The sequence below is a fragment of the Marmota monax genome, unplaced genomic scaffold, assembly GCF_021218885.2.
Source record: "Marmota monax isolate L192 unplaced genomic scaffold, Marmota_monax_Labrador192_F-V1.1 WCK01_AAM20220418_F8-fsc00073, whole genome shotgun sequence".
Classification (NCBI taxonomy): Eukaryota; Metazoa; Chordata; class Mammalia; order Rodentia; family Sciuridae; genus Marmota; species Marmota monax.
In genome coordinates, this window is record NW_026692846.1 from 4,704,649 (window position 1) to 4,728,902 (window position 24,254).

The window sequence follows — 24,254 nt, forward strand, 5'->3', positions numbered from 1 at the left end:
AGCGTCATTGTCCAGTCACACAGGTCCTAAGTGATATGCTGGCACGTGTTGTCTCTGACAGAATAAACTGTGGTCCTACTATGTTATAGCAGCTGAGACACACTTACTGATTTAATTCTAGTGACGGCAAAGTTAAGTGGAGAACATCTCTGTTAGCGGTTTGTGTTGATCCCTCATCATTAAAGTTCTGGGGTGCTGGGGAAGGAAGCCACCTTAGATGTGATTGTTTTATGTTCATCATCAACAGCACACGTGCACACACACACACACACGCACACACACCCCTTTGTGCCATTCACTATTTGTGGTGATATAAACATATCTGCCCCTCTCTTACTCTTCTCCCTCCCTCCCTCGCTTCCTTCTTTCCTTCAGAGGCAAATCCGATGATGCCATCTCTCTTTCTGTTGACTGTTGCCACTGTGAAGCCAAGATGGGCCCGTGGCCTCCCTGGCCTCTCATGAACTGACCCTGATTCTTCTCCGTCTCTTTCTCACCCCACTCCCCTCAGTCACCCTCCACCACTTGGCCATCCTCCAGGAGGCCGTTCCTTCCTGGGTAGCTCTTCCCTGCCTCCTGCCTATATAATGAGGACCAGGCTGGCTTCACGTGCGGCCTGCTCCTGTGCCGGCTCCGTGCTCAGGACTTCCCATACGTGAAAGTCCCTCCGTCTCACCAAGACCCCATGCGCAAGCTTTCCTCAAGGCCTCCACTAAACATCACTGGCTCCTGATATGTGCTCTTGACACTCCCCAGCTGGGTTAGGAAGGGACTTGAGCCAGACCGCAGGGCCACTGCTGTACCCCTCCCAGCAGTTACAGTATGAACCAACCGTGGATGTCATTGACTTCCGTCGGCCTTCTCCCCACCTCCCCATAACTGTGCCAAGCAGGTGCTTCCTAGATCTGGATTGAATGAAGGACAAGATGAGTGGTGATACGTGAACAGCAGCACTGCTCACCCACACAGCATTCAAGGTCCCAGCCCTCTAGGAACCCGTGGTTTTATGGAGAAGCCAAACAAGAAAGCATGATGCTTGTCTTACAGAGGGTCACACCGGGGCTGTGGGAGCCCAGGAGGTGGACACCTAAGTCAGACAATGAGGTGACGCCCCAGGCTTCATGGAGAGGTGACTTCAGTTATGGAGGTGGGTTAGACCCGGCTTAGACCCCAGCACCTCAAATTTTTTTCAGGAAAAAAATGCCAGGCAAAAGACTCAGTCTAGATACAGACAGGGGTGTCTGTCCCTTAGGAGTGCGATTAGGGAGTGGCTAATTCCTTCCACTTCTGCAGGGTGCTGACAGGGACAGGGGGCCCTGTGAAGCTGCTGACATCAGAACACTGACATTAGCATCCTGGAAAGTGAGATAGCACCTCTCCCTATTTGTTGGGAACCAGCTCTGAGCCAAGCACAGCGCAAGAAACACCCTTCACACATGTCCCAGTGTGAAGTCCTCGCCATGCAGTGTGTGTGTGGGGGGTATCCCTGCTCAGTAAAGGTGGAAGACCAAGGCTCCAAGAAGACCCAGAATGCTCAGGAACACACGGTTAGCGAGGGGCAGCTCTTCTGTCCCAGAAAGGCATGCTTATCTCTGAGATGGTCCTGCAGGCCACATTTGGTCCTCCTGAGCATTTTCTTGAGTTGCTGCTTCAGGAGTTCAGTGCTGCCCCAGAATCGCCCAGTTCTCCCCTTTCCCCAGCCTGAGTGTGCTGCTCTCCTTGGTAGGCTTCGTCTTGTTTCACTGGTTTTCTTCCTGACCCCCTTCCCTGTGACCTCCAGGCATGGGGGAATAGTTCTGCAGTTAGGCTTTTAATTGCAAAGAGGATGGGTGTGTGAGTTGGCTGACTGGGCATTCACACAGCGCCCAGGGGCAGCATTCCTAGAGGGCTGCAGGTGCTCACTGAGCTTCCGGCCAGCAGCCCGGGTGGTCTGTCACAGTGGCTCCCTTGTGCCAAGCCACTGAGGTTCAAGCGTCCGCCTTCATTAGCAGCCCCTGTAGCAGAAGCAGCACATCCGTGGGAAAGGAAGCCTGACTGCAGTCTTGTGGTGCCTCTGCAGGGCAGGCTGGCCTCTCTTCAGGAGAGATGGCACCGAGGAGCTGGGAGCTTGAAGAACTTGCCCAAGATCCCGTGACTTCGGTTCCCCTCTGCCTCCTCCCCTCTGCTTTCTCTCCCAGACCAGGTCCAGGTGCCCAGGGTTGGACCCTCAGCCTCTGTCGTCATAGCCGTCATACAGATTAGCTTTCCATGCCTCAGAGACCCCGAGGAGGTGCTCATCCCTGGGAGGAGCATGAGGAATATTGTGCCCCCTCTGGGATGAGATTGGCAGAGGGGAGGGAGTCCTAGCTTGGCTGCGTGAAGAGTAGTGCAAAGTGCCCATGTCCTGTCCACGCCCAAGTCGACGCCTTCACTCTCTGATCCCCATGTGTGTCCCGGGAGCTGTGATCCCCTGCTTATTACTTAATGTCCTCTTCTTCTTCCTCAGCTCTCACCTCCCCCATCTCACATTCCACTCTGGAGGTCAATAGACGAGGGTGTGTTGTCCCTGAGTCTGAGTCCATGAAAACGCCCCGTGGGGCCTCCACTAGATCAGACCTGGGAAGAGCGATCCTTTGCACCATGTGTTACTTTTCCAGCACATGCTGGGCGCTGTGAGTCCGAGGTCTGCACCAGATCTTGGTGTTGGGAAGGAAAACATGAAATGAGTTCTGTGCGTGGAGACACCCAGCAGCTGCCAACAGGGAATGAACATAGCTGCTGGACGCGAGGGACAAGGACACTTGGAAGCAGCGTTTGTCCCCTGCCCTCTAATCTTCTTTGACCTGATAACTAGCTTGACTTTCTCTTGCAGGGTGAAGAAGGCAAACCGGGCAGAGATGGAAAGCCAGGTCCCCCTGGAGAGCCGGTAAGGGGCTTCGTGCTTCTTACCAGTCTGCATGTCAGATGCACAGGGACTTGATAGTGGCCACTCCGAGCCTTCTGTGAACCAGGCTCAGTGGACGTGAAATCTCATGTATTGCTTCACTTACTTCTCCCAGCAGCCCTTCAAGGTCAGCATGTTGTCCCTGGGTTACAGCCGAGGACGCTGAGTCTCGGGGAGGTGGAATGACCAGCCTGAAGTTGTCTGATGGGCTGGCGGCTGCATGGGGGCCTGAGTCCGGGGCCCTGTCCTTCCCTCCTCTCTGCGTTTTACTGCCTGGTGCTCTTGGTCCTGTTGATGTGGGAGGGGACGCTGGCGCGAGCAAGCTGGCCTGGAGTACAGACCACACACACTCTCACTCCCACTGAACTGCTGGGCAGTACCTGTCAGCCCCACGTGTTGGGCCTTGTCCCTGCTCCCTTTTTCTGCTCTAGTTTTTGTTGATTTTTTTTTTAATTCGTTCAGGGACATCTGAAGAGATGGACAGAGTGTTCAGTAGGACATCTCTGTGGCCTGCCTAGCTGTTGGCTGGGGGGAGTGTGCAGGGGTTTCTAAAGGCCCTTATCTAAGACCTCAAAGTCAGCCTCCCTGAGCTGGGTGGCCTCTCCGGCCTGGAGGTCCCGGCTCTGTGATGATGAGGCCTGATTGGATGCCGCCAGCACTTTGGTCTTCATGACTGGGCTGGGGTGCGGCTCAGTGAGAGAGCATTGGCTCAGTGTGTATGAGCCCCTGGCCCTGGGTTAGACCCCAGTACCACAAACAAGCAAGACAGACAGATCCCACACCTGGACGGGAGGATTCAGGTTGAAGTCAGCAGGGTCTCCAAACACCCACCCCAGGGGCCTAGCTGAATGATGGTGTTTACCCCGGGACACCAGGCAGCTACTAGAAGGGACACAGGCTTTCTCTGGGTGATGTAGGGCTGCTGCAAGTTATAGGAAAGGGCAGAGGCATAGGGCAGGGGGTGGTCTGTCCTGCTGTGCATATAAAACCAAGTATGTGTATATTTTTCTAGTTTTTATATAAAGGAACTCTGTGAGACCCCATAGGAAACCAACAAAAGTAGATTCATCCATGGAAGGATGATTCTAAGCACAGGCTATGGGGTGGGAAGGCAATTCTCTGCTCTGTGGTGTTTTACTTTATTATTATCATTTTAATTTTTCAAAACACGAGCATGCATTATTTACTTATAAAATTACATTTAAAATATAGCAATTAAATTAAAATCTTTTATGCCAAAATTACAGCAACTACAGTACTAACCAGGTAACTTAGGGTGCCGCTTTGCTCCTACAGTCTGTGTGACCCAGAGCAGGTCAGACAGCATCTCTGGGCTTCAGAATCTTTTCACATAGAATGAGGATATTATACCAACTTTCCAGAGTTGCTAGAGGATCCGATGAGGTGGCAAAACCGTGCTTCTTTGATAATTATTTTTGTGAGTTACTTTTTCAACTACCCTGCTTTAAGTCGTGGTGAGGAGAGAGCTGTGGATTCTTTAGAGTCTGATGTGAATTACATAAAAGTCTCTACAGCAAGCTGCATGCTCCATTTAATTTGCTTTGTCGTAAACTATTATGACTCATTCCGATCTTACGCAACTTGCCGGAAGTACCTCCTTTGTCATTTCATAGTTTGCCAGATGCTGAAGCCAGAATTCACCACTGAGAGGAAAAGAAAGAGCTTTCCGCAGCAAAATGGAAAGCTCTTTCAGAGTCATGCCACCCAGCCCAGTGCCTGTGGGGGACAGGACAGTCCCTGGGGGTGGTGCACATGGGGGTGCACCAGCTTGTCCTTGTGACCAATAGCTCATGCAGGAGACAGGGATGGTTCTCCTGGACCAGGAGGGACTCAGTGCCCTGGCTCAGGGACCCCTGAGGTGCCCATTCCAGAGTTCTCTCGTGGATCCATTCTGGGAATCCATTTGTGTCCTTACTCTGAGCTGTTTGGGAGGAGTTTGGCACAGGATGGGTAGAATCTGGGGACCCTGAGATATCAAGACAGACATGGTGCAGGCAGAATGCTTGGGAGGGGTCCCAGGAGGACCCAGAGAAAGGAGCAGGGAGAGGGATTGCTCCTGGAATGCCCTTCTCTCACTACCCCTGAGGCAGGAGGTGGTGGCTGGAATATTTATCCATCCCGTGCCAGCCAGTTGTGGCTGCTCCTGGAGATGTTGGCTGCTGTGCACTTGGCCTTTCCACACCCTGAAGTCAAGCAGCCCTGGGGGCAGCAGAAGGAGCTCTTTCTGCAGACACCCTTTAGGTGTAGGAGCTGTGACAGTGGGAAGGGACCCTCCTGGGTGAATCCAAGCACATGGCTGGGAGGTGAGAGCACTTACCGCTGGTCATAGATGGCCCTCTTCACCTTGGCCTGTTCCTTTCAGTTCTTATGTGGGGGACACAGATAGGCAAAGAGACAATAAGGATGGATGGATGGTTGGATGGATAGACAACTTTTTGAATTGCCTTTTGCTTAATTTTTAAATTAAGACGCAGTTGAGCATTGAGTATAGTATATGATTAAGTGCAGAGTCCCTGGTGACAAGATGTCTCAATTAGAACCCCCTATGTGTCCTTGAGCACATGACGTAACCTCTCTGTGCCCTCATGTTTTTCCTGAGGGATAACAAGAGTGTGCCCCTCATTGGGCTGCAGTGAGGATCCATTGACGTCATGGTATAAAGCACCCTAGTTATGCCTGGCATGTGGATGACCCTCAGTGCCAGTTGGCCTGGCTGGTCATCATTTTTCTGCTGGTAACTTGGGTCATCATACTTGACTATGGTGCAGGGCAGGCTAGGCCTGTGTACGCTCAATCACAAAACACCTATGAGGGATGATTGTCCTGAATTTACAACTGCAAAATAGATCCAGGAAGAGAAAGGACACACAGTTAGGTTTGGAAGGTCCAGGACAGAAGGCACCAGCAGATAAACCTGGACATCAGAGCTTTGAGCTCCAGCCTTCTCCCTGCAGTTTTTCTTCTAACCCCAAGGATGTTGCTTTACCTCTCATCTCCCCCACAGAGTGCCCCGTGTTAGGCTTGGGGCTCACAACCTGTGAAATAAGATGCTCAGAGCATTTGGGGATGCCCCCAAATGGAAGACCCAAGTGCTGCTGCCGCAGTCTGGCTGGGCACAATTCAGGAGCCACTTGTCAAAAGAAACGAACTTTATTTTTAGAACCACACACCAAACCACACAGCTCTTCAGGAAAAACCCTCAGAGCCCAACTGCCACCACCAGCTTCCCACAAGCCTCTCAACCTCCCCCACTCCTCCTGCTCTTGAGGCCGATTGGCTGGGTCGCTTGGGCGGAGCCAAAAAAGTCCCCCAATGAGCAGCTCCGTGGTCTGAAAGGGCGGGGAAACAACCCAATGAGCATCACTGCAGAGGAGCCAATCAGTTGGCAGCTAGAAGTTTGCTGGGGCCGCTGTGAGCCAATCATCAGCTGGCAGCTGGAAGTTTGCTGGCAGCTGGAAGTTTGCTGGGGCCCCTTGGGCTGTGGCTCTCAACATGCTTCCTGGTGGGCCATCAACCAAACTTGCCCTTTAACTTTCTCTTTCCAAACCACCTCTGCCACTTTATCTGGACCTGAGCCTCCCCAGGGCCCTCATCCGTTTTGTTTTGTTTTACTTATTTGTTTGTTTGTTTTTTGGTGACTTGTTCTGTCCAGGGCAATGCCAAGCTATGGGAAGTAAAGAACTTTAAATAGCAAGACTTGTCTCATAGCTCCTTTGAATTGGAGAAGATGTGTGGGAGATGGCATGGAGATCCCAGGCTTCCCTGTGAGTGGGTGCTGCTGCTGGCGGGAGAAGAGCATCCGCCTGGGTGTGGCATGAAGCTGGGATTCTGCCTGGCTTTGCCCTTTAGAAGCTCAGTAAAAATATCACTGCTTTGATCCTCAGTGCTGCCATTGGACAAGTAGAGTGATTAGTAGCTGCCTTGAGTGCCTTTGTGAATAAGGTCCCTTATAACCAAGACGGCCATGCGATTTCTTGTCAGACCAGAGCACTTTGGACAGTGAAAGGGTCTGTCCCTTTAATTTAATCTGGAGATGAAATCTGTATAAACAGCAGCAGCCCAGGGCAGCCAGAAACTTTCCAGACCTGGATTCCAGTGGACACTGGTGTGGGTGAAGATGGCCCAGGACACCAGGGCTGAGGACTGGAAATTCAGTGACAGCAAGGGCAGAAGCTGAGAGGGGAAGTCCTGAGAAACCTCATCCTCATTCTCTTCTTTCCTTCTTCCCTCCAGGGAAAAGCGGGAGAGCCAGGTCTACCAGGAGCAGAGGGTCCCCGAGGCCCACCTGTAAGTGTCCCTAGCAGAGCGAACCTATCAGCCACTCACATGCTGATGCACCCGGCTGGAGGGGGCTGCGTGGCATGGGGATCTGCAGCCCCTCTCCTCCAGGGCAGCAGTGATCCTGTGTGATCAATTCTGCTTTCTCCATACCATAGCCGTGAGGTTGATTTTCAAAGTCTCACTCATCACTGGCGGGTTGCTGTTCCAAGTTTTCTCTTTTCTTATCCTCTTTATTATTATAATATCTTGGGCTTTTCTCTGGATGATAGAACCTACAAACGAATCTGAATTTGTATTTTGAATACTTTCCATACCTATGGGTTTTTTTTCCAGTTATGAAAGAAACCCATTCTAATTGCATAACAATCATACTGATAATTATTAGTAAGAAAAAGAATGGCATAGAGAAGAAAAGAGATACTGCTAATCCTGTAAAACAGAAGTAAAGCACTGCTAATATTCCAGTGTAGTTTCTCCAATCTTCTTTATGCAAAATCACTACATCTGTACATTTTAATCTATATCTAGTTATTACACATATAAAAATACAAAAACTGAACTTGTGTCTTTTGTTTAATAAAAATTCTAAGACAGTTATCTGATAAGAAGTGGCATATCAGAATGCTATTTGTTTCCTTAATGTTGCTTTTATTTAAAAAAATCAATAAATCATCTGGCCAGTATTCAATAAGGAGGAACTAAAACACAAAAATCAATTTTCCTTTTTCCAAAATCTCCTGCCTGCACCAGGAGGAACCTGAGAGTGAGGACACTGTTACCCTGGGGATTAAAACACAGAATTAGCGATTGATTTTTTTTCCAAACATACTTTAAATTGATGACCCCATTAAATCCTTTCTAAAGGCATTTTTTAAATTTAATAAATGAATGCTTACCATGGAGCACTGTACAACCCCTCAAAGTCAAGGGCAATTCTCATGAATGATGGTCAGGTTTCAAAGGAGGGGGACAGGACCTATTCTGCACTGGGAGTTGTGAGGATGGAATGCAGGTGGGGTGTTGACGGAAGCCCTGGCTCTTGTGGCTGCTGGGCACCTGGGAGGAGAGCATGGCAGAGCCCCTGCCTCTGTGGCTGGCGTTGAGACTCAGTGTTATTGAGGAACATGCAGGGACACAGGTTGTTCCCTGCCCTTTTGAACATTCTTCATGTCTTATTCAGTCCTCCTGGTGACCCTGTAGAATAGGTTCTTGCCTCATTTAACAGGTGTCAGAACAGAGTCCCACTGGAGAGAAGCAAAGCCCCCAAGATCCCATTGCTCAAAGGTGGGAGCCATGGTTCAGCCAAGACCGGGTTCCTCAGTCAGCCCAAGCACATCAGGTGGCGGGGCATAGGGCATCCTCCGGTGGACAATGCCCCTGGCTGGGTTTTCATTACCTGGTTTGATCAAGATGATATCAGGACTGCAAGGTGTTAAGTGTCCTTTCTGAGGTGATTATAGTGGTTGAATCTGGATCCAGATCTGAGACACCTTCCTCCTCCTCCTCTTCTCCCTCGTTCCTCCTCCAAGTCCTTCCCAGTCACTCCCAGGTCCTGACTGCTCACCAGGCTTCAGTCCTGTGTCCCCTTTGTGAATCCCCACCACAACCTGGCAGGACAGGACCAGTCTCCCCTGTTATAAGCTTGAGGCTCACAGGGGAGAGAAGAAAAACTCAGGATTGGCACACCTCCTGACCCCTTTCCACTGCCCCTGCCGGGGCCCTGGGTTGCCACTGCCCACTCCCTTCCCTGCTGCCCTGACACTTCCCACAGATCCAGAGCCTCATCCTAGAGTGGAACAAGGTCACACCTTCTCATCAGCCACTCTGTGATCACAGTGACTTCAAGGAGGCCTCTCGAGTTGGAGTTCCCTTCAGGTGGCCTTCCCCAGGGTTCTGACTTCCCTGGTCGGGTCTTCCCTTGTTTTTGAGATTAGGAGATGGAATCAGGAGGTAAGCCTGATAGAGCAGCCAGGTGACAACTCTCTTGGTCTTGAAAAGGGCACTCTGGCCCCAGACCCCCTCCTGGGTTGAGTGTGCAAATACAGAGGTGTGCTCTGCAGGCAGGCAGGCCTGCGTGTGAATCTGAGGGAAAGGCAGGCCTGAGCCTCAAGTTTCTTTATCTATGAAATAGGAAAGGAAATCCCCTTCTGCAGGACCCCATGACCTGGAGATGGGCGTGCCCGAGACCCGCATGGCACAGTGCTGGTGGGACCCACGAGGCCCTTCCTGCTCCCCAACCCCCCATTGCCCCCCCCCCCTTTCCTGCCTTGCTCCTGTTCCCTTCTTTCCATCTGGGCCTGGCACAGAGCAGGGCTCCACACACCTGGACCCCATACTGGGTGCCGCCCTCCCACCCCACAAGTCTGCTCACAGGTGGAATAACTGCATTTTCTTTCTTCCAGGGCTTCAAGGGACACACAGGTGATTCTGGAGCACCTGGTCCCCGGGTGAGTGGACGTCTCTCCTGGGAGGTTTTCCTGGGTGACTCAGAGCTGACACTTCCTAGAGAGGACTCTTGGGCCCAAGGCAGGGCATTTCCATGGTGTCCCAGAAAGAATAGCGGGCACGGTTGGCAGTGTCATCCCCTTTTTGGTTTGATTCTTCTAGATGGTTCTTCTGGGGGCCTGACTGTGACAAAAGCCAGTTAGTCCAAGCAGCCTGGGCTCAGGTTGGTTTCCATTATCTGGGCTGTGCACAGCACTCCTGAGCCCTGTGAAGCAGGTTCTGATAATGGGCTTGATTTTCAGAGAGGGAAACTGAGGCCCAGGGGTCTGGGTGGTTTTCTCAGGGTCCAGATCTTGTATGTGAAACACATCAGCTTTGTCCTAGACGGGAAGACTCCAGAGTCTGTTTTCTTATCCTTCAGATCTTTCTCTCTCTTCCAATGCCCCAAATAGAAGTGGCCTCTGGGATCAATGGTTAGGTCCCCTGCACATTATAGAAAACTAGAAGAGAGCCATGGGTAGGAAAGCCAATTGATCCACAGATAAGGAGGAGGAGTGGAAGGGCATTGTCTGACTCAAGCTGTTCTTTCCTGCCTGAGGCCTGGGGAGATACAGATGGCCCTAGGCACTTGCCAATGGCCTTGGGTACACATGGATACCAGCTCAGGGCCAGGGCTCTTTATGCAGAGGCACCCTGCTCTGCTGGGACCTTCGAGATCGAGATCGGCAGCCACCTGCATCTCTGCGTCTGACCCAGGTCCACAGGTGGCCTGTGCTTGAGGCAACCTGAAGCTGAAGTGACTCCATGTCTAACAGTGGATTTTCATTTCTAGGGAGAGCCTGGTGCCACAGGGCCCCCTGGCCAGGAAGGATCACCAGGGAAAGATGTGAGTGGGGGTGCTATGGGGCCTGGCGGGGTATGGGCATGGGGGACAAGGAAAGGATGCTCGATTCACAGTGGGTGGTGACAGCACTGTGAAGACACAGTGATGGCACATATTTGGCTGGCATGACGGAGAGTGGGGCTATAGCTCCTGACAGTGCACATGCCTTACCATGGATGGGAGGCTTTTCTGGATTAATCATCTTGTGTCTGTTGGGACCAACATGGGCTCCGCGGACCCAGCCTTGCATGCACTGGAGGGGCACCTGAGGGTGCTCTGGATCATTCCTCCAGTGCCTCTGCTTCCCATGCTCAACGTGAACATGCGCCCCTCTCCACCTCTACTCCTCCTGCTGTCCTGCTCTACACGGCTCAGATGGCTCCTGCCTTGGCTTGGTCATGCAACTGGGCAGGGCAGGAGGGGTTTTATCTGAGTTGCACAGAAGAACAGACCTGAGATCCAGGGAGGTTAAGGACCTGGTCATATGTGTCAGAGGCAAGGAGAGGTTAAGGACATGGTCACATGGTGTGCCCGAGGCAGGTAGAGCCAGCTAGAGCCACATCTGTCAGTTCAACATCCCCACTCCACCCCCAGTGACTGGTCATCCATGGCACAGGGTATCCTGCAGGGCCATCTGGCAAGTGGGATCACAGCTTGGCCTCCTGGCACTGGGTGCCTGGTCAGAAGTCTGGGTACTTGGTCCTGAGGTCCAAAGTGGCCTCCTGTCCACTGTATGCATCTTTCAGGACCAGGTTTGGACCTGGGAAGGTAGACTCTTCCCAGGAGCTGATGATTATCAGAAGCAGATCATCTTTGGCTGATTTGCTGTCATGAGATGAAGTACCTGGACAGGATCTCAGGAGAAATCCATTGTAGTCCCCATGTCTTCCCTTAGCAGTTATAAAACCAACCCGAGTGCAGAGCCCTATGCAGCTAAATTAAAGTACAACACACCTCAGTCCACCCTGCTGGGGACCTCTCAGCTGCTGAAGCCACTGATCTAGCCCACTCCTCTCACTTCAGCTTATAGAAAAGGCAATGCAAGGAGTCCAGGCAGGCAAGGGACCGAGCTCAGCTTGCATGGCGCGAGGGTGGGGCTGGGACAGCACCAAGTGCCAGGTCATGGGGAGATGCTTTCTTCCTCCATTTCAGCGCTCTGGCTGTTTTAATTAAAAAAAAAAAAAAAAAAAGATCCATTTCCAGAGGGCTTTTTTAGAGGCACATCCAAGCCTTTCCATCGTCATCCTTCACATGGGTAGGGACTGCCAGTCCAGGAGGCTACTCAGAAGGCCACATCATCATGCTTGGCCAACTAGAAGGTGCTATGAGCATGGCTGGCACTCTGCCCACCGGGTGGCGGGCATGGTGGTTCCAGGTTGCTATCTAGTGAGTCAGGAGAACTCTAAGAGCACTTGTCTTCTCAGTTCAAGATGGGGCCATCTGAAGTCACTGAGGGACCATGTGAAATACGTCTGATTAGGTAAATCAGTACACTAATGCAGAAGGCAGAGCTGCGAGCATTTCTAAATCTGTGAAGTGAGGGTTTTTATGTTTGGAAGACAATCTACGAAAGGCATCTGTTCACTGATGGTTTTCCTGGGTCTTTTGGTGAAGTTTGATACATATTTGAAGTGGAGCCTTCCTTATCTCCACCCAGTGACTCTGTGATGATGTGACCCTTCTCTGTTTTTTCCAGGGTGATGTTGGACCGTCAGGACCACAGGGTCCCCGAGGGCCAAGGGGCCCACCGGTGAGTTTTGCTTGAGACTAAGTTGCTCATGTCCTGGTGTGTTTGGGCAGCAATGTTGGCATGGTGAGGTTTGGGTCTTTCACCCTGGCACAGACATGTGGTGTTAAAAACGGCTATATGTCACAGCAGGTGGGGAGCAGCCATTGCCCTAAGCCCCCGGGGCCTCCCACACACCAGGAGCTTTGCTGGGACCATTTGCATACAGTGCCACCTGGCCCAGCAGGGCCTGTAGGACCTCCGCCAGTCTCTCTAGCTCTGGGCCATCCTAAGAGCTGGTACTTAGGACACACACAGGTATCCTGGTGCTGCTACAACACAGTGCTGTGGACTGGGTGGCCTGAACATGAAATGTTGCCTCGTGGTTCTGGAGGCCAGAAGTCTGGGATCAAGGTATCGGCAGGCTTGTTCCTTCTGAGGGGGAAACCGTCCCACATCTGCAGCAGCTTCTCGAGGTTTGCTGGCCTCCTTGTGTTCCTTGCCTCGTGTATGCATCACCCAGTTGTCGGGTTTCTGCTCGCAACTAAAAGGCTCAGGGGTCACTCCAGGGGAACTGGGCTAACTGGGCTGTGCAAAATAACCATACAAGAGACAAAAATACCTTTTTCTTTGGGGTCGCTGTGACAGCTCCTCTGACTTTAAGGATCCGCAGGAAGAGAGAGAGAGAGAGAGAGAGAGAGAGAGCACTCGCTGACCCCTTTTATTGCGCTGACCCCTTTTATCGAGGGGATGCTATTCAGATGAGGCAAGGGGTCGGGTTTCAGGGGGCTGAGTCTATCTTCATGATGTCCACTGTCAGCAGGTTGACTGACACCTGGGTAGGCCACACTCAAGGGCACAGTAAGAGAAGGGGACACACAAGGCACTTCCATGGAAGATCCTACCCTAAACAGAGCAAGGGGTTATATTACAAAGGAAAAGGTGAGCATAGCTCCACCCTTGGGCTGTAGGAAGACAAACCCATGCACCAGACCCCAACCCTCGAACCCTAGAAAGGGAAGCCTGATGCCACATCGCCTGGCAGGGGAGTTAACTCAGTCACATGAAGGTTGGTCTCCCACCCCCAGTCTCTGCCTCTGTCTTGGATTGATGCTCTCCCTGTCTGTCTAAGAGTATTTCTCTCACCAGGCCACCTGTCATATGGGACAGGGCTCACCCTGTGGAGGTATGAACTCATGTGAACTGCTTACATGGGCCATGACCCTGCTCCTAGATAAGGTCACATTCTGAGAGTCTTGGGCTGTAGGACTTTAGCATATGGATTTGGAGAGGGTGATTCACTGGGTCACACTCCCTACACCAGTGGACATGGTGGACATGGCCCTTGTCTATCTGTGCACCTTGGCAAGTGCTTCTCCTACCTAAGAGGAGCCTGGGAAAGTGAAGGGGACAGAGGTAGAAGGGGACACACACATGCCTAGCGGCATGTGATCAAGAGCCGTGGGAAGCGCGAGACGTGTCAGGGCTGCTGGTGGAATGTGGCTGCTGCACCAGGAGAGTTTTGGTAAGTAGAAGGAGTATTGTTGAAGATAAAGTGCACATTGTAGCAGGTACTTGGGCCAGCAGCAGCCATTTGTCATCACCATGCTCGGTGACCAGGTGCACGAGTGATGTGTTCACTGTGGTATGAGGACGGCGACAGTGTCACCGGGCAACGGTCATTCTTCCATTATACTCCTAGGGGACCCCTGTCATATATGAAGTCATATATGTCATATATGTTGTTGGGCACACTGGACTGTGTTTAGGGATCGACTGCACTTATAGTCATGGTGATTGTGAACAAGCGCGCAGACTGGGGTAGCCCCTGTGACTCCTGGCTTCTAAGAAAGACCAGGGGAGTTCAGGGCTGGGACTGCAGGAAGCATTAGCACAGTTTTTTCACAGTTTTTACACTGTGTCCTCGGTCTGTGCCGTGTCCTGGGAGGCAGGGGCTGTGACGACCCCACTTACAATTACTTACTTGCCCAAGATCTCGCGGCTCGTAAGCAGCAGAGTCAGGATTTCAACTCAGGCAAGCTGCTTCAGAGCCTGCAGCTTAAGTAACGCGCCTGGGCCTGTGGGAGCTGGAGATCACCCTGGAAGGAGGAGGGAGCTTGGGACTGGAGTTTGAAACTCAGAACATTTGGGGACGGGGGCTGTGACTTCCTTTCTGGGGGAGCACAGGGGACAAAGGAAGAACAGGACCTGAGGAGTGGCTCATGGGGGGAAGGAAGCCAGCCCCGGCCCTGACAGGCCCCTGGAGCCTGAGCTGGCACCCTGTGCCTCTGCGTCTGGTCCAAAGGGAAGAGGAAGAGAGATGACTTCCTCAGGGCTGAGCCAAAGTGTGCGTTTTTTTGGAGGGACACAGATGGGCAGGTGGGCGGAGAGAGCGCGGGGAAGGCGCTCAGGAGGCGCCTGCTGCAAGGCTGCTCCTGCATCCACCCTCAGTAGCGACTCTGTGCCTCAGTTCCTCATTGGTGAGACACCATGCAGCGTGGTTCCTGGGAGGATCCAGTGGGGAGAGGCCCCTTCATCACCCGTGATCACAGGCTGAAGCCATGTTTTGATCACAAACCAAAGCCATGCCCATAACGAGCGGCATGGATGGGGCCAGCACTGCCCAGGCTCAGCACAGCTCCTGGGACACGGGGCTCAGGCAACCACAGCAAGGACTGAGCCCGGGTTACAGAGAGCCCTTGATGCTACCTCTTTTCCCCTGGAGCGAGCTGCTGTCCTCTCCTCTGCCTGCGCTTGGATCTCAGCTCCTCTGTTTCCCTCTCGGGGTGCTTAGTGTCACCGAGTCTCAGCTTCCCCACTGGTACAGTGGTGCTGGTGTTTGTATCTGATGGCAGTAGGGTGTGGGTGAACACACCCTTAGAAGAGGGTCCAATGTGGAAGACGTGACTAGTCGGCTTTTGGCTGGGATGCGCTTCAACCCAGGTGGGAGCCCGGGCCTCACGGGTCACAGGGTGTTGGCACCTGGTGGTTGACAGGTGAATGGAGAAGGGTTTGCTGTGTGCTTGTCCATTCACTGAGCAGAGAGCTGTCGTGTCTGGCACTGTGCCAGATGCCTGGAATAGAGTGACGAGACCCAGCCTCTGCCTTGGCTGCTCACGGCAGGGAGGGGAGCCCGCCGTAAAGCCTCAGTGGGAGTTGACCCTGAGTGGAGGGAAACCAGAAGGGAAGCCACAGGGCGAGGAGGCCAGCCCAGCCTGGGAAGCCGCGCATCTTGGGCTTAGTAGGAATCTGTCTGAGCCTGAAAGGCGGCAGCCAGAAGCATTCTCGTGGTTTCTGATTTTTACTCTATCAGGGAATCCAATTGTTAAATGTCAAAGCTACACATGTGCACAAACCCCCCGTCAGGTTAGCGGGTGTTAGAGTCAGACTTAGGATCTGGAGGCATGGACCTTCCATTCCACAGCCGCAGGGCTCCCACCAGTGTCCTCTCCTGCTCTCAGCCCCTGCTGGGGTGTGACATGAGATAAGGACATGCTCCTCAGCCATGTGAACCAGTGTTTCTGAGCTTGGTCATGTTCGGTGGCTTGTTTGCTTCTTAACACAGACTCTGAGTTAGCGGATCAATGAATGAACGAGGCCATGACTGTGTCCTCGGTCTGTGCCGTGTGCACCAATCACCAGGCCTCGGGCTCATTTGATTCCACAGTGTTATGAATTAAATATTATGAGCTCCTTTTACCAGTTGAAAAATGTCCTTGGAGGAAAGAAGTGGTTTCCTGAGAGCTACATTGGCCCAGGTGACAGATTCTGTGGGAAACCTGGTCCTCTGCATGCGGTCCTTTCTTTGTTTCGTCACCCTGCTGTGTGATGCTCTGGCCGAGAGCCCTGAAGGAGAATTACCTTTGTTTCTTCCCTCAGGGTAACAATGGATCACCAGGCTCTCCAGGAGACCCTGGCCGCCCAGGAAGCCCAGTGAGTACTCAGTTGCTGCCACCTGATGCCATCGGTCACGCTCTGAGAGGGCTGTGGCTCATGTCACATATTGTCTGGCCTCTGTCCTTGGAAGTGTCAATGGGATTGTGGGTCTGAGTGGTGGTCTCCTTCACAGCTAAAAGTACATGTGATTTTGCACCTGGTTCCCTGTTGTCTACACTGCAGGCATCTACACCTACCAAACACAGGGTGGAGTGGGGTTGCAGGTGGGCATTTGATGTTTTTGGAGCGTGGAAGGGCAGTGTCCTGCTTAGCAGCCCTAACTGCCTAAGATGACAGGGTAAGCGTGCAGCATGCAGATGGAGGTGGGCGTAGGGGGTGGGGAGAGCAGACTGGACCAGTGGGTAGGTGGTGGGAGAGGTGGTGTGGCTAACCAGCAGGGCCAGGTCACTGGTTAGAGGATTCCGATCTGGGGTGCTGTCTGGCTGATGGGAGGCACGGTGGGGAAGATGTTCTTTGATAGGATCTGGGGTTGGATAAGTCAAGCCTGACACTAGTCTGCTCCCAGCCCAGCCTTCCTGAACTTTTATAATAGTAACTGCTATAGTTGGCAGTCCTATCCAGGAGCCCACCTGCTGTGTGGTGAGTGAGCAGTCACTGCCCAGGGCAGTGAGCCTGCCGGTCCTGGGGGGTTAACTGTGGGTGCTATGGAAAGCCAGGGCCACAGTCTCAGGAAACCGGGCACTTGGTCACCCTGGTGGAGGCCATGCCCCTGCCAGATGAGGGTAGCTGTGCTAAAGGAGCCTGCCTCCTCAGTCAGCAGCCCCAGGGCAGGACTAGCTGCTGGTGAGACACAGCAGAGGGGGCAGGGTGGGCCATGGGGCTGGATCCACCCTGTGCACAGCTGGCATATATGTGGGGGCTTCCCAGGAAAGTTCAAGTCGGGAGATTCACAAAGACTGAGCCTCCTACACCATGCGCCTGGCATCCTCGGGGGTGGAATGGCCCCATCTCAATGGAGGACCCCGGGAGGGGCCACACACACCTGGGTATTTTTGCCAAATATCTGTCCCACTTGGTGTTTGCTGCTCTGAAAAGGAAGGCCACCATCAGATTCTGAGGCCATGTCTTCTCTCCCGCTGGCCCGTGACAGCACTGTGAGGACCCTGACCCTTCTCCATTGCCAGGAGGGGGGCTTGTGTTCCATTGTGCGGCTGCCCCTGGTCTTTGGTGTTTGGAGTGGTCCCAAGGCTTCTGAATCCGCTTGAGTCAGTGGATGACCTTGGAGATTGATCCTGTTTTTCTTTGCAGGGCCAGAAGGGGAACAAAGGAGAAAATGGCAGCCCTGGACTTCCTGGCTTCCTGGGGCCCCGGGGGCCTCCGGTAAGCAGAGAACCTCAGCCCGGCCCAGGGTGTCTGGCTCCAGGTTGATGTTCACATTCAGAACTGTCCCTGTCCCCTCCTGTGTCCTGGGGCCCATTTGCTCGGGTCATGACGATATGGTGTGGGGTCAAAGTGCATCTAGACAACAGAGGGCTCAGAGGCCACACCTGTGTGGGATCCCTGGGTCCAGCTCCACTCAGTGCCCCCTCCATCCTGGTGTTAATGGTGTGGCTGCTCCTGAGCAGTGGGTGCGCTTTCTATGTAACAATTATTCCTCAGTCATGGAGATAGCGGTCGTTTGTCCAACCTGTAAGATGCGCCTGCCACTGTTTTGATCCCTCTACAAATACACTGAAATCTCGTAGGACCCTATGAAGCTACTCCTCCCATTTTACAGAGGAAGAAACTGAGGCACAGGAAACTAAAGGAGGTTGTAAGGGGGTTTTCAAGGTCCCAGAGCCTCCAGTAGAGGACCGAGATTTGTACTAGGAGCCAGCGGCAGCCTGCTTCGCACACAATGAGCCTGCTCCTTGGGAGGCCTCCCTCCCACAGCTAGATAACGTATAAAACTGGAGTCACTCCTGGTGGGGTCACACACTTCTCATTGCTGAGGAGCCCACAGCTGCAGGCTCTCCTTTCTACTGGGGCCACAGTTTTTGCCTTCCCCTGCATGGAATGACCTGGGTCAGGGGAACCATTGGTTACTGTCTTTGCTGGAATGAGATTTGAGTGACAGTGTCTGCTTTGAGCACCATCATGTTTTTTTCTGTCTGCTGATGCAGAAGGGCCTGCTGACACTTTGTTCTGTCTTACAGGGAGAACCAGGAGAGAAAGGTGTACCAGGCAAAGAGGCAAGTGTCCATCCCTCCTCCACTGGTAGCTCTTCCTATGGGGGCCACGGGTCTGGTGTCCTGGGTGGGCAGCGTGTGTGGTCTCCAGGGCCCTGAGCTTGGAAGGACCCCTCTGATGCTCTGCTGTCATTGTGTTGAAATCATAAGTACTTTATGAAGAATGGACACACATGAATTTGCACAAACCCTACAAATAGTGTAGCCACTGTGGACGCCATCTGGATGACCTGCCACTCAGCTCCCACCTGTCAACAGGCCCTGCCAACGCAGACTTGAGAGACCTTGGTTGTGCCCAGTTCTCTCCATCACTTCCACCTGGATTCTAGTCTGGCCTGCTTCCCCTTCACCTGCACCATCATGGGGACCTACAGGTTTCCTCAGCCTTGCCCCCTGCTGACCTGTCCATACTGCAGCCAAAGATCTGTGGGACAGAAGCACGCGATGGCACTTTGCAGGTCACCTCTCAGCCCTGTCCTCTCCCGGCCCCCTCAATGAGATCCAAGAAGCTGCGCCCCTGCCAACGCCCCTCCTCTCAGCCCCAGTCACTCTGGACTTTTAGTCCTGGAAATGCCAAATTTCTTTCCCAGGGTCCTCTTTTCAGAAAGCCTGCCCCCCTTCTTCCCATGCTGACTTCCCCTGGTGGCCAGGGACGAAGCCGATGATCCACCATGGGCTGCCTGAGCACCTGTTTTGCTCTGCCCTATCCCAGGAGCCCAGCACATAGCGGCACCACAGGTGTCTGATGAGAGATAGATACGTAGAGGGACAAATGCAGAGAACTCAGTGGTTGGAAATTGTCACATCCCCGTCAGAGACTGTGCTCTCTCCTGAAGGGCCAGGGACACTTTCCCTCTGTGCCTTTGGGCTACACTTTATTAACTCAGACTTCCTTGAAGCTGGGTCAATGGCTCCATGTCTGGCAGGGATTTGATCCTGGCCCAGCCACAGCTGACCACTCACTGGGCACTCACTCGTTGACCAATCACAGCTCCTTCTGCTTATTTGATTGAGATGCAGGGGAAACACCCTGGCTCCCCTTTCTGAGGGATTCATCAGCTGCATGTGCTCATAGCTGGGCTGCTGCCTACATGAATTCTCTCTGGCTCCCTATTGCTTTTCAGAATAAAGTGCAGGCTAATCGGGCATTCAAGGTCTTCCCCAATTTGACTCCAAGACAGGAGCTCAACCGTACATAATATGTCCCTGCCTCCCCCATCTCCCAGGCTTGGTCTTCCCTGTGCTGCCCACCTGGAGTGCCTTTCCCAGCCTCCTCTCCCCTCTTAGATTCTACCTGACCTTTGGGGCTCTGTGCTCCCCAAGGTGCTTCCCCAAGCACCTCCTTGTGCTTCTGTGACAGGAATCAGGTCTGTCTGCTTTGCATTGGAATCAGACAGAGGGAAGGCAGAGAGGCACACCTCTGCCCCACATCTGGGCAGAAAGAAAGTTGTCTCTGAGAGGCCAGGGACCCTGGCATGCGGATGCACTCTAGCCGCAGGGATTAGCAAAGCTTTTCAGAGGAGCTGATGTGTGTGTGTGTGTGGGGGGGGGGGCTGCGGGCAAGGAAGGAGAAGGCGACATCCTGAGTGGACAGATGGACAGAGGGGCTGAGAGGGAGGCAGGTGTCTGTGGTGTCGACCATGGGGCTGTGACCCTCGTTCCCAGGGTGACCACCCTCCTGCAGGTTGGGAAATGTAGAAGAAGGCCACTTCTGTAGGTGGGGAGTAGGTACAGAGGGCTTCCTGGAGGGGAGGTCTGTGGCCAGGCCAGTGAGCTATGTGGACAGAGGGCAGGAGCATAGCCCAGGCCGGGGAAGAATACAGGCAGAGCCAGGAGACCTCAGAGCTGAGTGCTCCCCGCCTGGGGCCCAAGCCTGTCACCTCTGCTGGAGCCATGGCAGCCGAGCCAGAGGGTAAGTGAGGAGAGCTTGTCTAGGGCTGATTCATGCTGGGCCTTGGGCCTGCCAAGGGCAGTGGAGTTCTGAGAGACGAAGAGGAGGAGTCTGGAGGGTCCACACGGGCTGTGCCATCATCAGTCAGTGGCGGGCAAGGACAGAAGGACAGCAGAGAAGAGGAGGAGGGCCAGGCCCAGGGTCTGGACAGGTTAGAGAGGAGCTCTCTGGGGATCTCGGGATCCCTTGTCCTCAGCTCCCAGAAGAACCAAGAAAGGCAGAGAAGCCAGGTGGCCTGGCGCGTGACTGCTGTCCCCTTGGTCTCATTGCAGGGTGCTCCCGGGAAGACAGGAGAACCTGGATCCAAAGGAGAAAGGGTGAGTGGGGAGTTCAGTCCCCTGGCAAGGCTGCAAGTGACCTTTCCACATGACCAGGGGACAGGTCCAGGACAGTGAACACATGGCCCCGCTGGGCCGCCGTCTTGTGTAGTGGCTTCTGCTCTCTGTTCCTGGAAAATGTGGAGCCTCACTAAGGCCGCTTCTTTCCTGGGGATGGCTGTAGTCTTTCCCCCATTTCTTTTTGGTTGTTATTTTGAGGAATAAAATCATCATCATAATTACAAGTGCAAAAGAAAGTGCCGGGCGGCTTCGGCAGATCCCCTCTCCATGTGTGAACGCGTGTGCGTGATGGGCCTGGCTCCCAGAGTGCCAATGTGCTGGGAGCCGGATTTGTTGCTGGAGGTGACAAGGGAACAGATTTTCCCATAATGAGTTGCCTTGGCGCCACACTCAGAGAGCCTTTCTTTACATTTCATTTCTCAAAAAAAAACAACAGGAGAAAGGTTGGTTGTTGTTGTTTGTTTCCTGGAAGAGGGAGCAGGGAACGTTGTCATCCTCGGGACAGCTGCTCCCTTGAGCGGCTTAGTAGGGCTCCTTGCCACAGTCCTGCATTTGGGCCACCATCCTGCTGCGAGGACACGGATGTCACCCACCCTCTTCCCCGCCCCCGCTTGTTTTCCATGGTCCTGCAGAGAATTTATCTCGGCTTTCTTTGCAAGTTGGATGGGTGGGGAGCTGGCGGGCTGCTCCTGCAGCCCCAGGAGATCGAAGTGGAAGCAGAGAATCCCAGGCCTCCTCCCTCCTCCTCCGCTCTCCCCCACACCTATCTCCTTCCCTTGACTTTGAGTCCACTGATCCACGCCTGTGGCCAAGACAGGGTTGGCTCCCTCATGAGAGTGTCCCTCAGGCGCCTGTGGGGGCGATGGCTGGAGTTTGGAGGGGAGCCAGGGGATTGGACCGCAGGTAGGAACCTCTTGTCTCATATCTAATCAATAAACTGAGAGCTTGTCTTTCCCTGGTAAGTGGTTTCATGGAACCTGGCCAGGGAGCCGAGACTCCCCGTTCCTTCACACTCCTGGGAACACTTGAAATATGGGACAAGTCCTCTCACCGCAAAGTGATATGGAGATGCGCAATGAATAGGAAACACTGTACATGTGACAGGGCCTGGCATCTAGGTGGTTAGGGACCCGTGACTTAATAGACCCCTGAATTCAAAATCACCACGAGATGTGACAGCATCACAGTGCCCCCATGAAGTGCACACCAGCTGAGCTGCTGCTTCATTTACTGATATTCTGATAAGTGTTAAAATGTTCATTTCCTTCCTTCCTTCCTTCCTTCCTTCCTCCCTCCCTCCCTCCCTCCCTCTCTCTCTCTCTCTCTTTCTTTCTTTCAGAGATCTAACCCAGGGCATTAACCACTGAGCCACATTCCCAGGCCATTAAAAAATACACCCCCCCACACACACACCCCACACACATTTATCATTTATTTATTTAGAGAGAGGGTCTTGCTAAGTGACTTAGTGCCTTGCTAAATTGCTGAAGCTGGCTTTGAACTTGTGATCCTCCTGCCTCAGCCTCCCTGCTGGGATTACAGGCGTGCACGACCACACCTGGCAGTATTGACAGTTTTAAAGCAACATAGGGGCATACCTAAACAGTGAACACTGCAAGAAAAGCAACTGCAATGAAAGTTATGTTCCTCTTCCATCTCCCACCTTTGCCCTGGCTCCCAGGCTGTCACTCTGTGGCTGCTCTGAATCTCCCTGGAGTCTGTGCATACACCTGGGTTTCTGACCTTGCATGTTCCTTCTCCTCTACCCTCCGCACAGCACACTCCACAGGTCTTGCTCCTATCATTTCCACTTGGTGGCTGCAGAACTGTGAAGTCTTCCTTTTCAGAGACTTGGGTCAAGTCCTAGCTAAGCCACATTCCAGTTACCTTATTGCTCCTCTTCTTGGTCTCATTGTCCCCCCCTCTCTTTGCTACATCCCAGCAACGGAGTTCCATTAGTGCACTCTGAGGCCATTGATGCGGCTGTGCTCCCACACCATGGAGTGCTCCCACAGCACTTCTGATTCAGGGTCAGGGAAGGGGAGAAAGGGCCTCAGGCAGCGCGTTGGCCAGGAGATGACCCTCTGTGGACTCACTAGAGCCAGGACTGGGAATGGGAAGCACTGGTGAGGGGGTGCACTCTCCCCAGCTGACAGAGGCCCAAACTGCACCAGGAGGGGGCTGGCAGCTGGGCCCCCAGTCTCTGTGGCCAGCCAGACCTCTTTGGGCAGGTAGAGGAGCTGAATTTTGAGGGTGCAGCCTGGGATTGGGAAATTCTTTGTTTTTTAAGGTATAAGGCGAAAAGTTGTGCTCCTTCCCCTTTCCCCTCCACCCCTCCCAATTAACCATGGTGGGCACCCCGTCTTTCTAGCAGCTACAGCGTGCTCTGTTGGGTCCATGGACCAGCACTTTGTTCCTGCTCCCCAAATGACAGAAATGCAAGTGGGCTCAGTCTGGGACTGGGGTTTGGGAATCAGCCTTCTCTTCCTGGCCTCCGCAGACTCGAGGGCAGGTGGTGTTCCCTCTCTGGGCCGCCATGTCCTCAGGCTCACAATCAGGATGGAGGGATGGCTCTGGGCCCTTCTCACCCCAGGCTGTGCACAGGTCAGCCTGGACTGGCCCTGCTTTCCGGGTTCCTGGAGGAGAGCCCGGCGCCTCCTGCGGCTCACATCCTGTTTGCCCCCATCTGCACCCACACTGATGTGCTTCTCTCCTTCTCCAGGGAGACCCCGGGATCAAAGGGGACAAAGGACTGCCTGGTGGGAAGGGCCAGCCTGGGGACCCTGGAATCCCAGGCCACAAAGGCCACACAGGCCAGATGGGCCCCCAAGGGCCTCCTGGGGAGAGTGGACCAGCAGGGCCCCCAGGGCCTCCAGGCCAGCCAGGCTTTCCAGGACTGAGGGTAAGGATGCCAACATTACTCCAGACTTGGGCTTTTGTGGGCCTGAAGAGAAGCCAAGGAAGGGTGCGGCCTTGGTCCTCCAGGGTCTGGCTGTGTGACTAGGGGCAGGTGACATCCCCTCTCTGAGCCTGCCCTTTCTTTCTACAAAAGGGATGAGTAAATTTTCTTCCCATTTGTTATGATTGAATGAAGTAACATGGGTGGCCTAAGTTAAGATATCAAAAATGGCGTCCTCTGTCCTGCTGTCTGTCACAGTGGTGATGAGTCCTCCAGGCTTCATCCCTTGGGCTGTGGAGCTCCTCTGTCCCAGGACCCTGTGCACAGGTCACTGAGAAGACACCAACTCCCAGACATGCGAGCTCCCCGCAGGTGCCCGCCACCTGCAACTGCACCTCTGCACTCTCTGCCTCCCTGGGCTGCTCATTCTGCCCTCTGGGTCTCATTTGTCCCAAGTGCGATAGGAAAGGCTTGTGTAGTAGGGGTAGATTTTTCCTTTTAGCACATTTCTTTCTAGTGGCAGGACTCTTGTTTTACCGGCCTGGTTACACAGGCACCCTTGCCTGTAAATGACAAAACAGAGTTCCCTGGGTGTATTTGTTGGTGGGGACTGGTTCCCCAGGCCCTGTGACCTCCCACTCCCCACCAGAGCCCACCTGGTC

At 53.4% G+C, this 24,254-nt stretch overlaps 1 protein-coding gene across 1 annotated transcript in view; it reads left to right on the plus strand.

Moving 5' to 3' along the window:
• Col22a1 (collagen type XXII alpha 1 chain) overlaps positions 1-24,254 on the plus strand; it is a 229,501-nt gene that overhangs the window by 197,794 nt on the left and 7,453 nt on the right. Inside the window, exons 51-60 of the mRNA XM_046449181.2 lie at positions 2,852-2,905; positions 7,178-7,231; positions 9,628-9,672; positions 10,503-10,556; positions 12,250-12,303; positions 16,159-16,212; positions 17,485-17,556; positions 18,372-18,407; positions 20,628-20,672; positions 23,416-23,595. Coding sequence (XP_046305137.1) covers positions 2,852-2,905; positions 7,178-7,231; positions 9,628-9,672; positions 10,503-10,556; positions 12,250-12,303; positions 16,159-16,212; positions 17,485-17,556; positions 18,372-18,407; positions 20,628-20,672; positions 23,416-23,595 — 648 coding nt within the window. The remainder of the gene's footprint in view (positions 1-2,851; positions 2,906-7,177; positions 7,232-9,627; positions 9,673-10,502; positions 10,557-12,249; positions 12,304-16,158; positions 16,213-17,484; positions 17,557-18,371; positions 18,408-20,627; positions 20,673-23,415; positions 23,596-24,254) is intronic.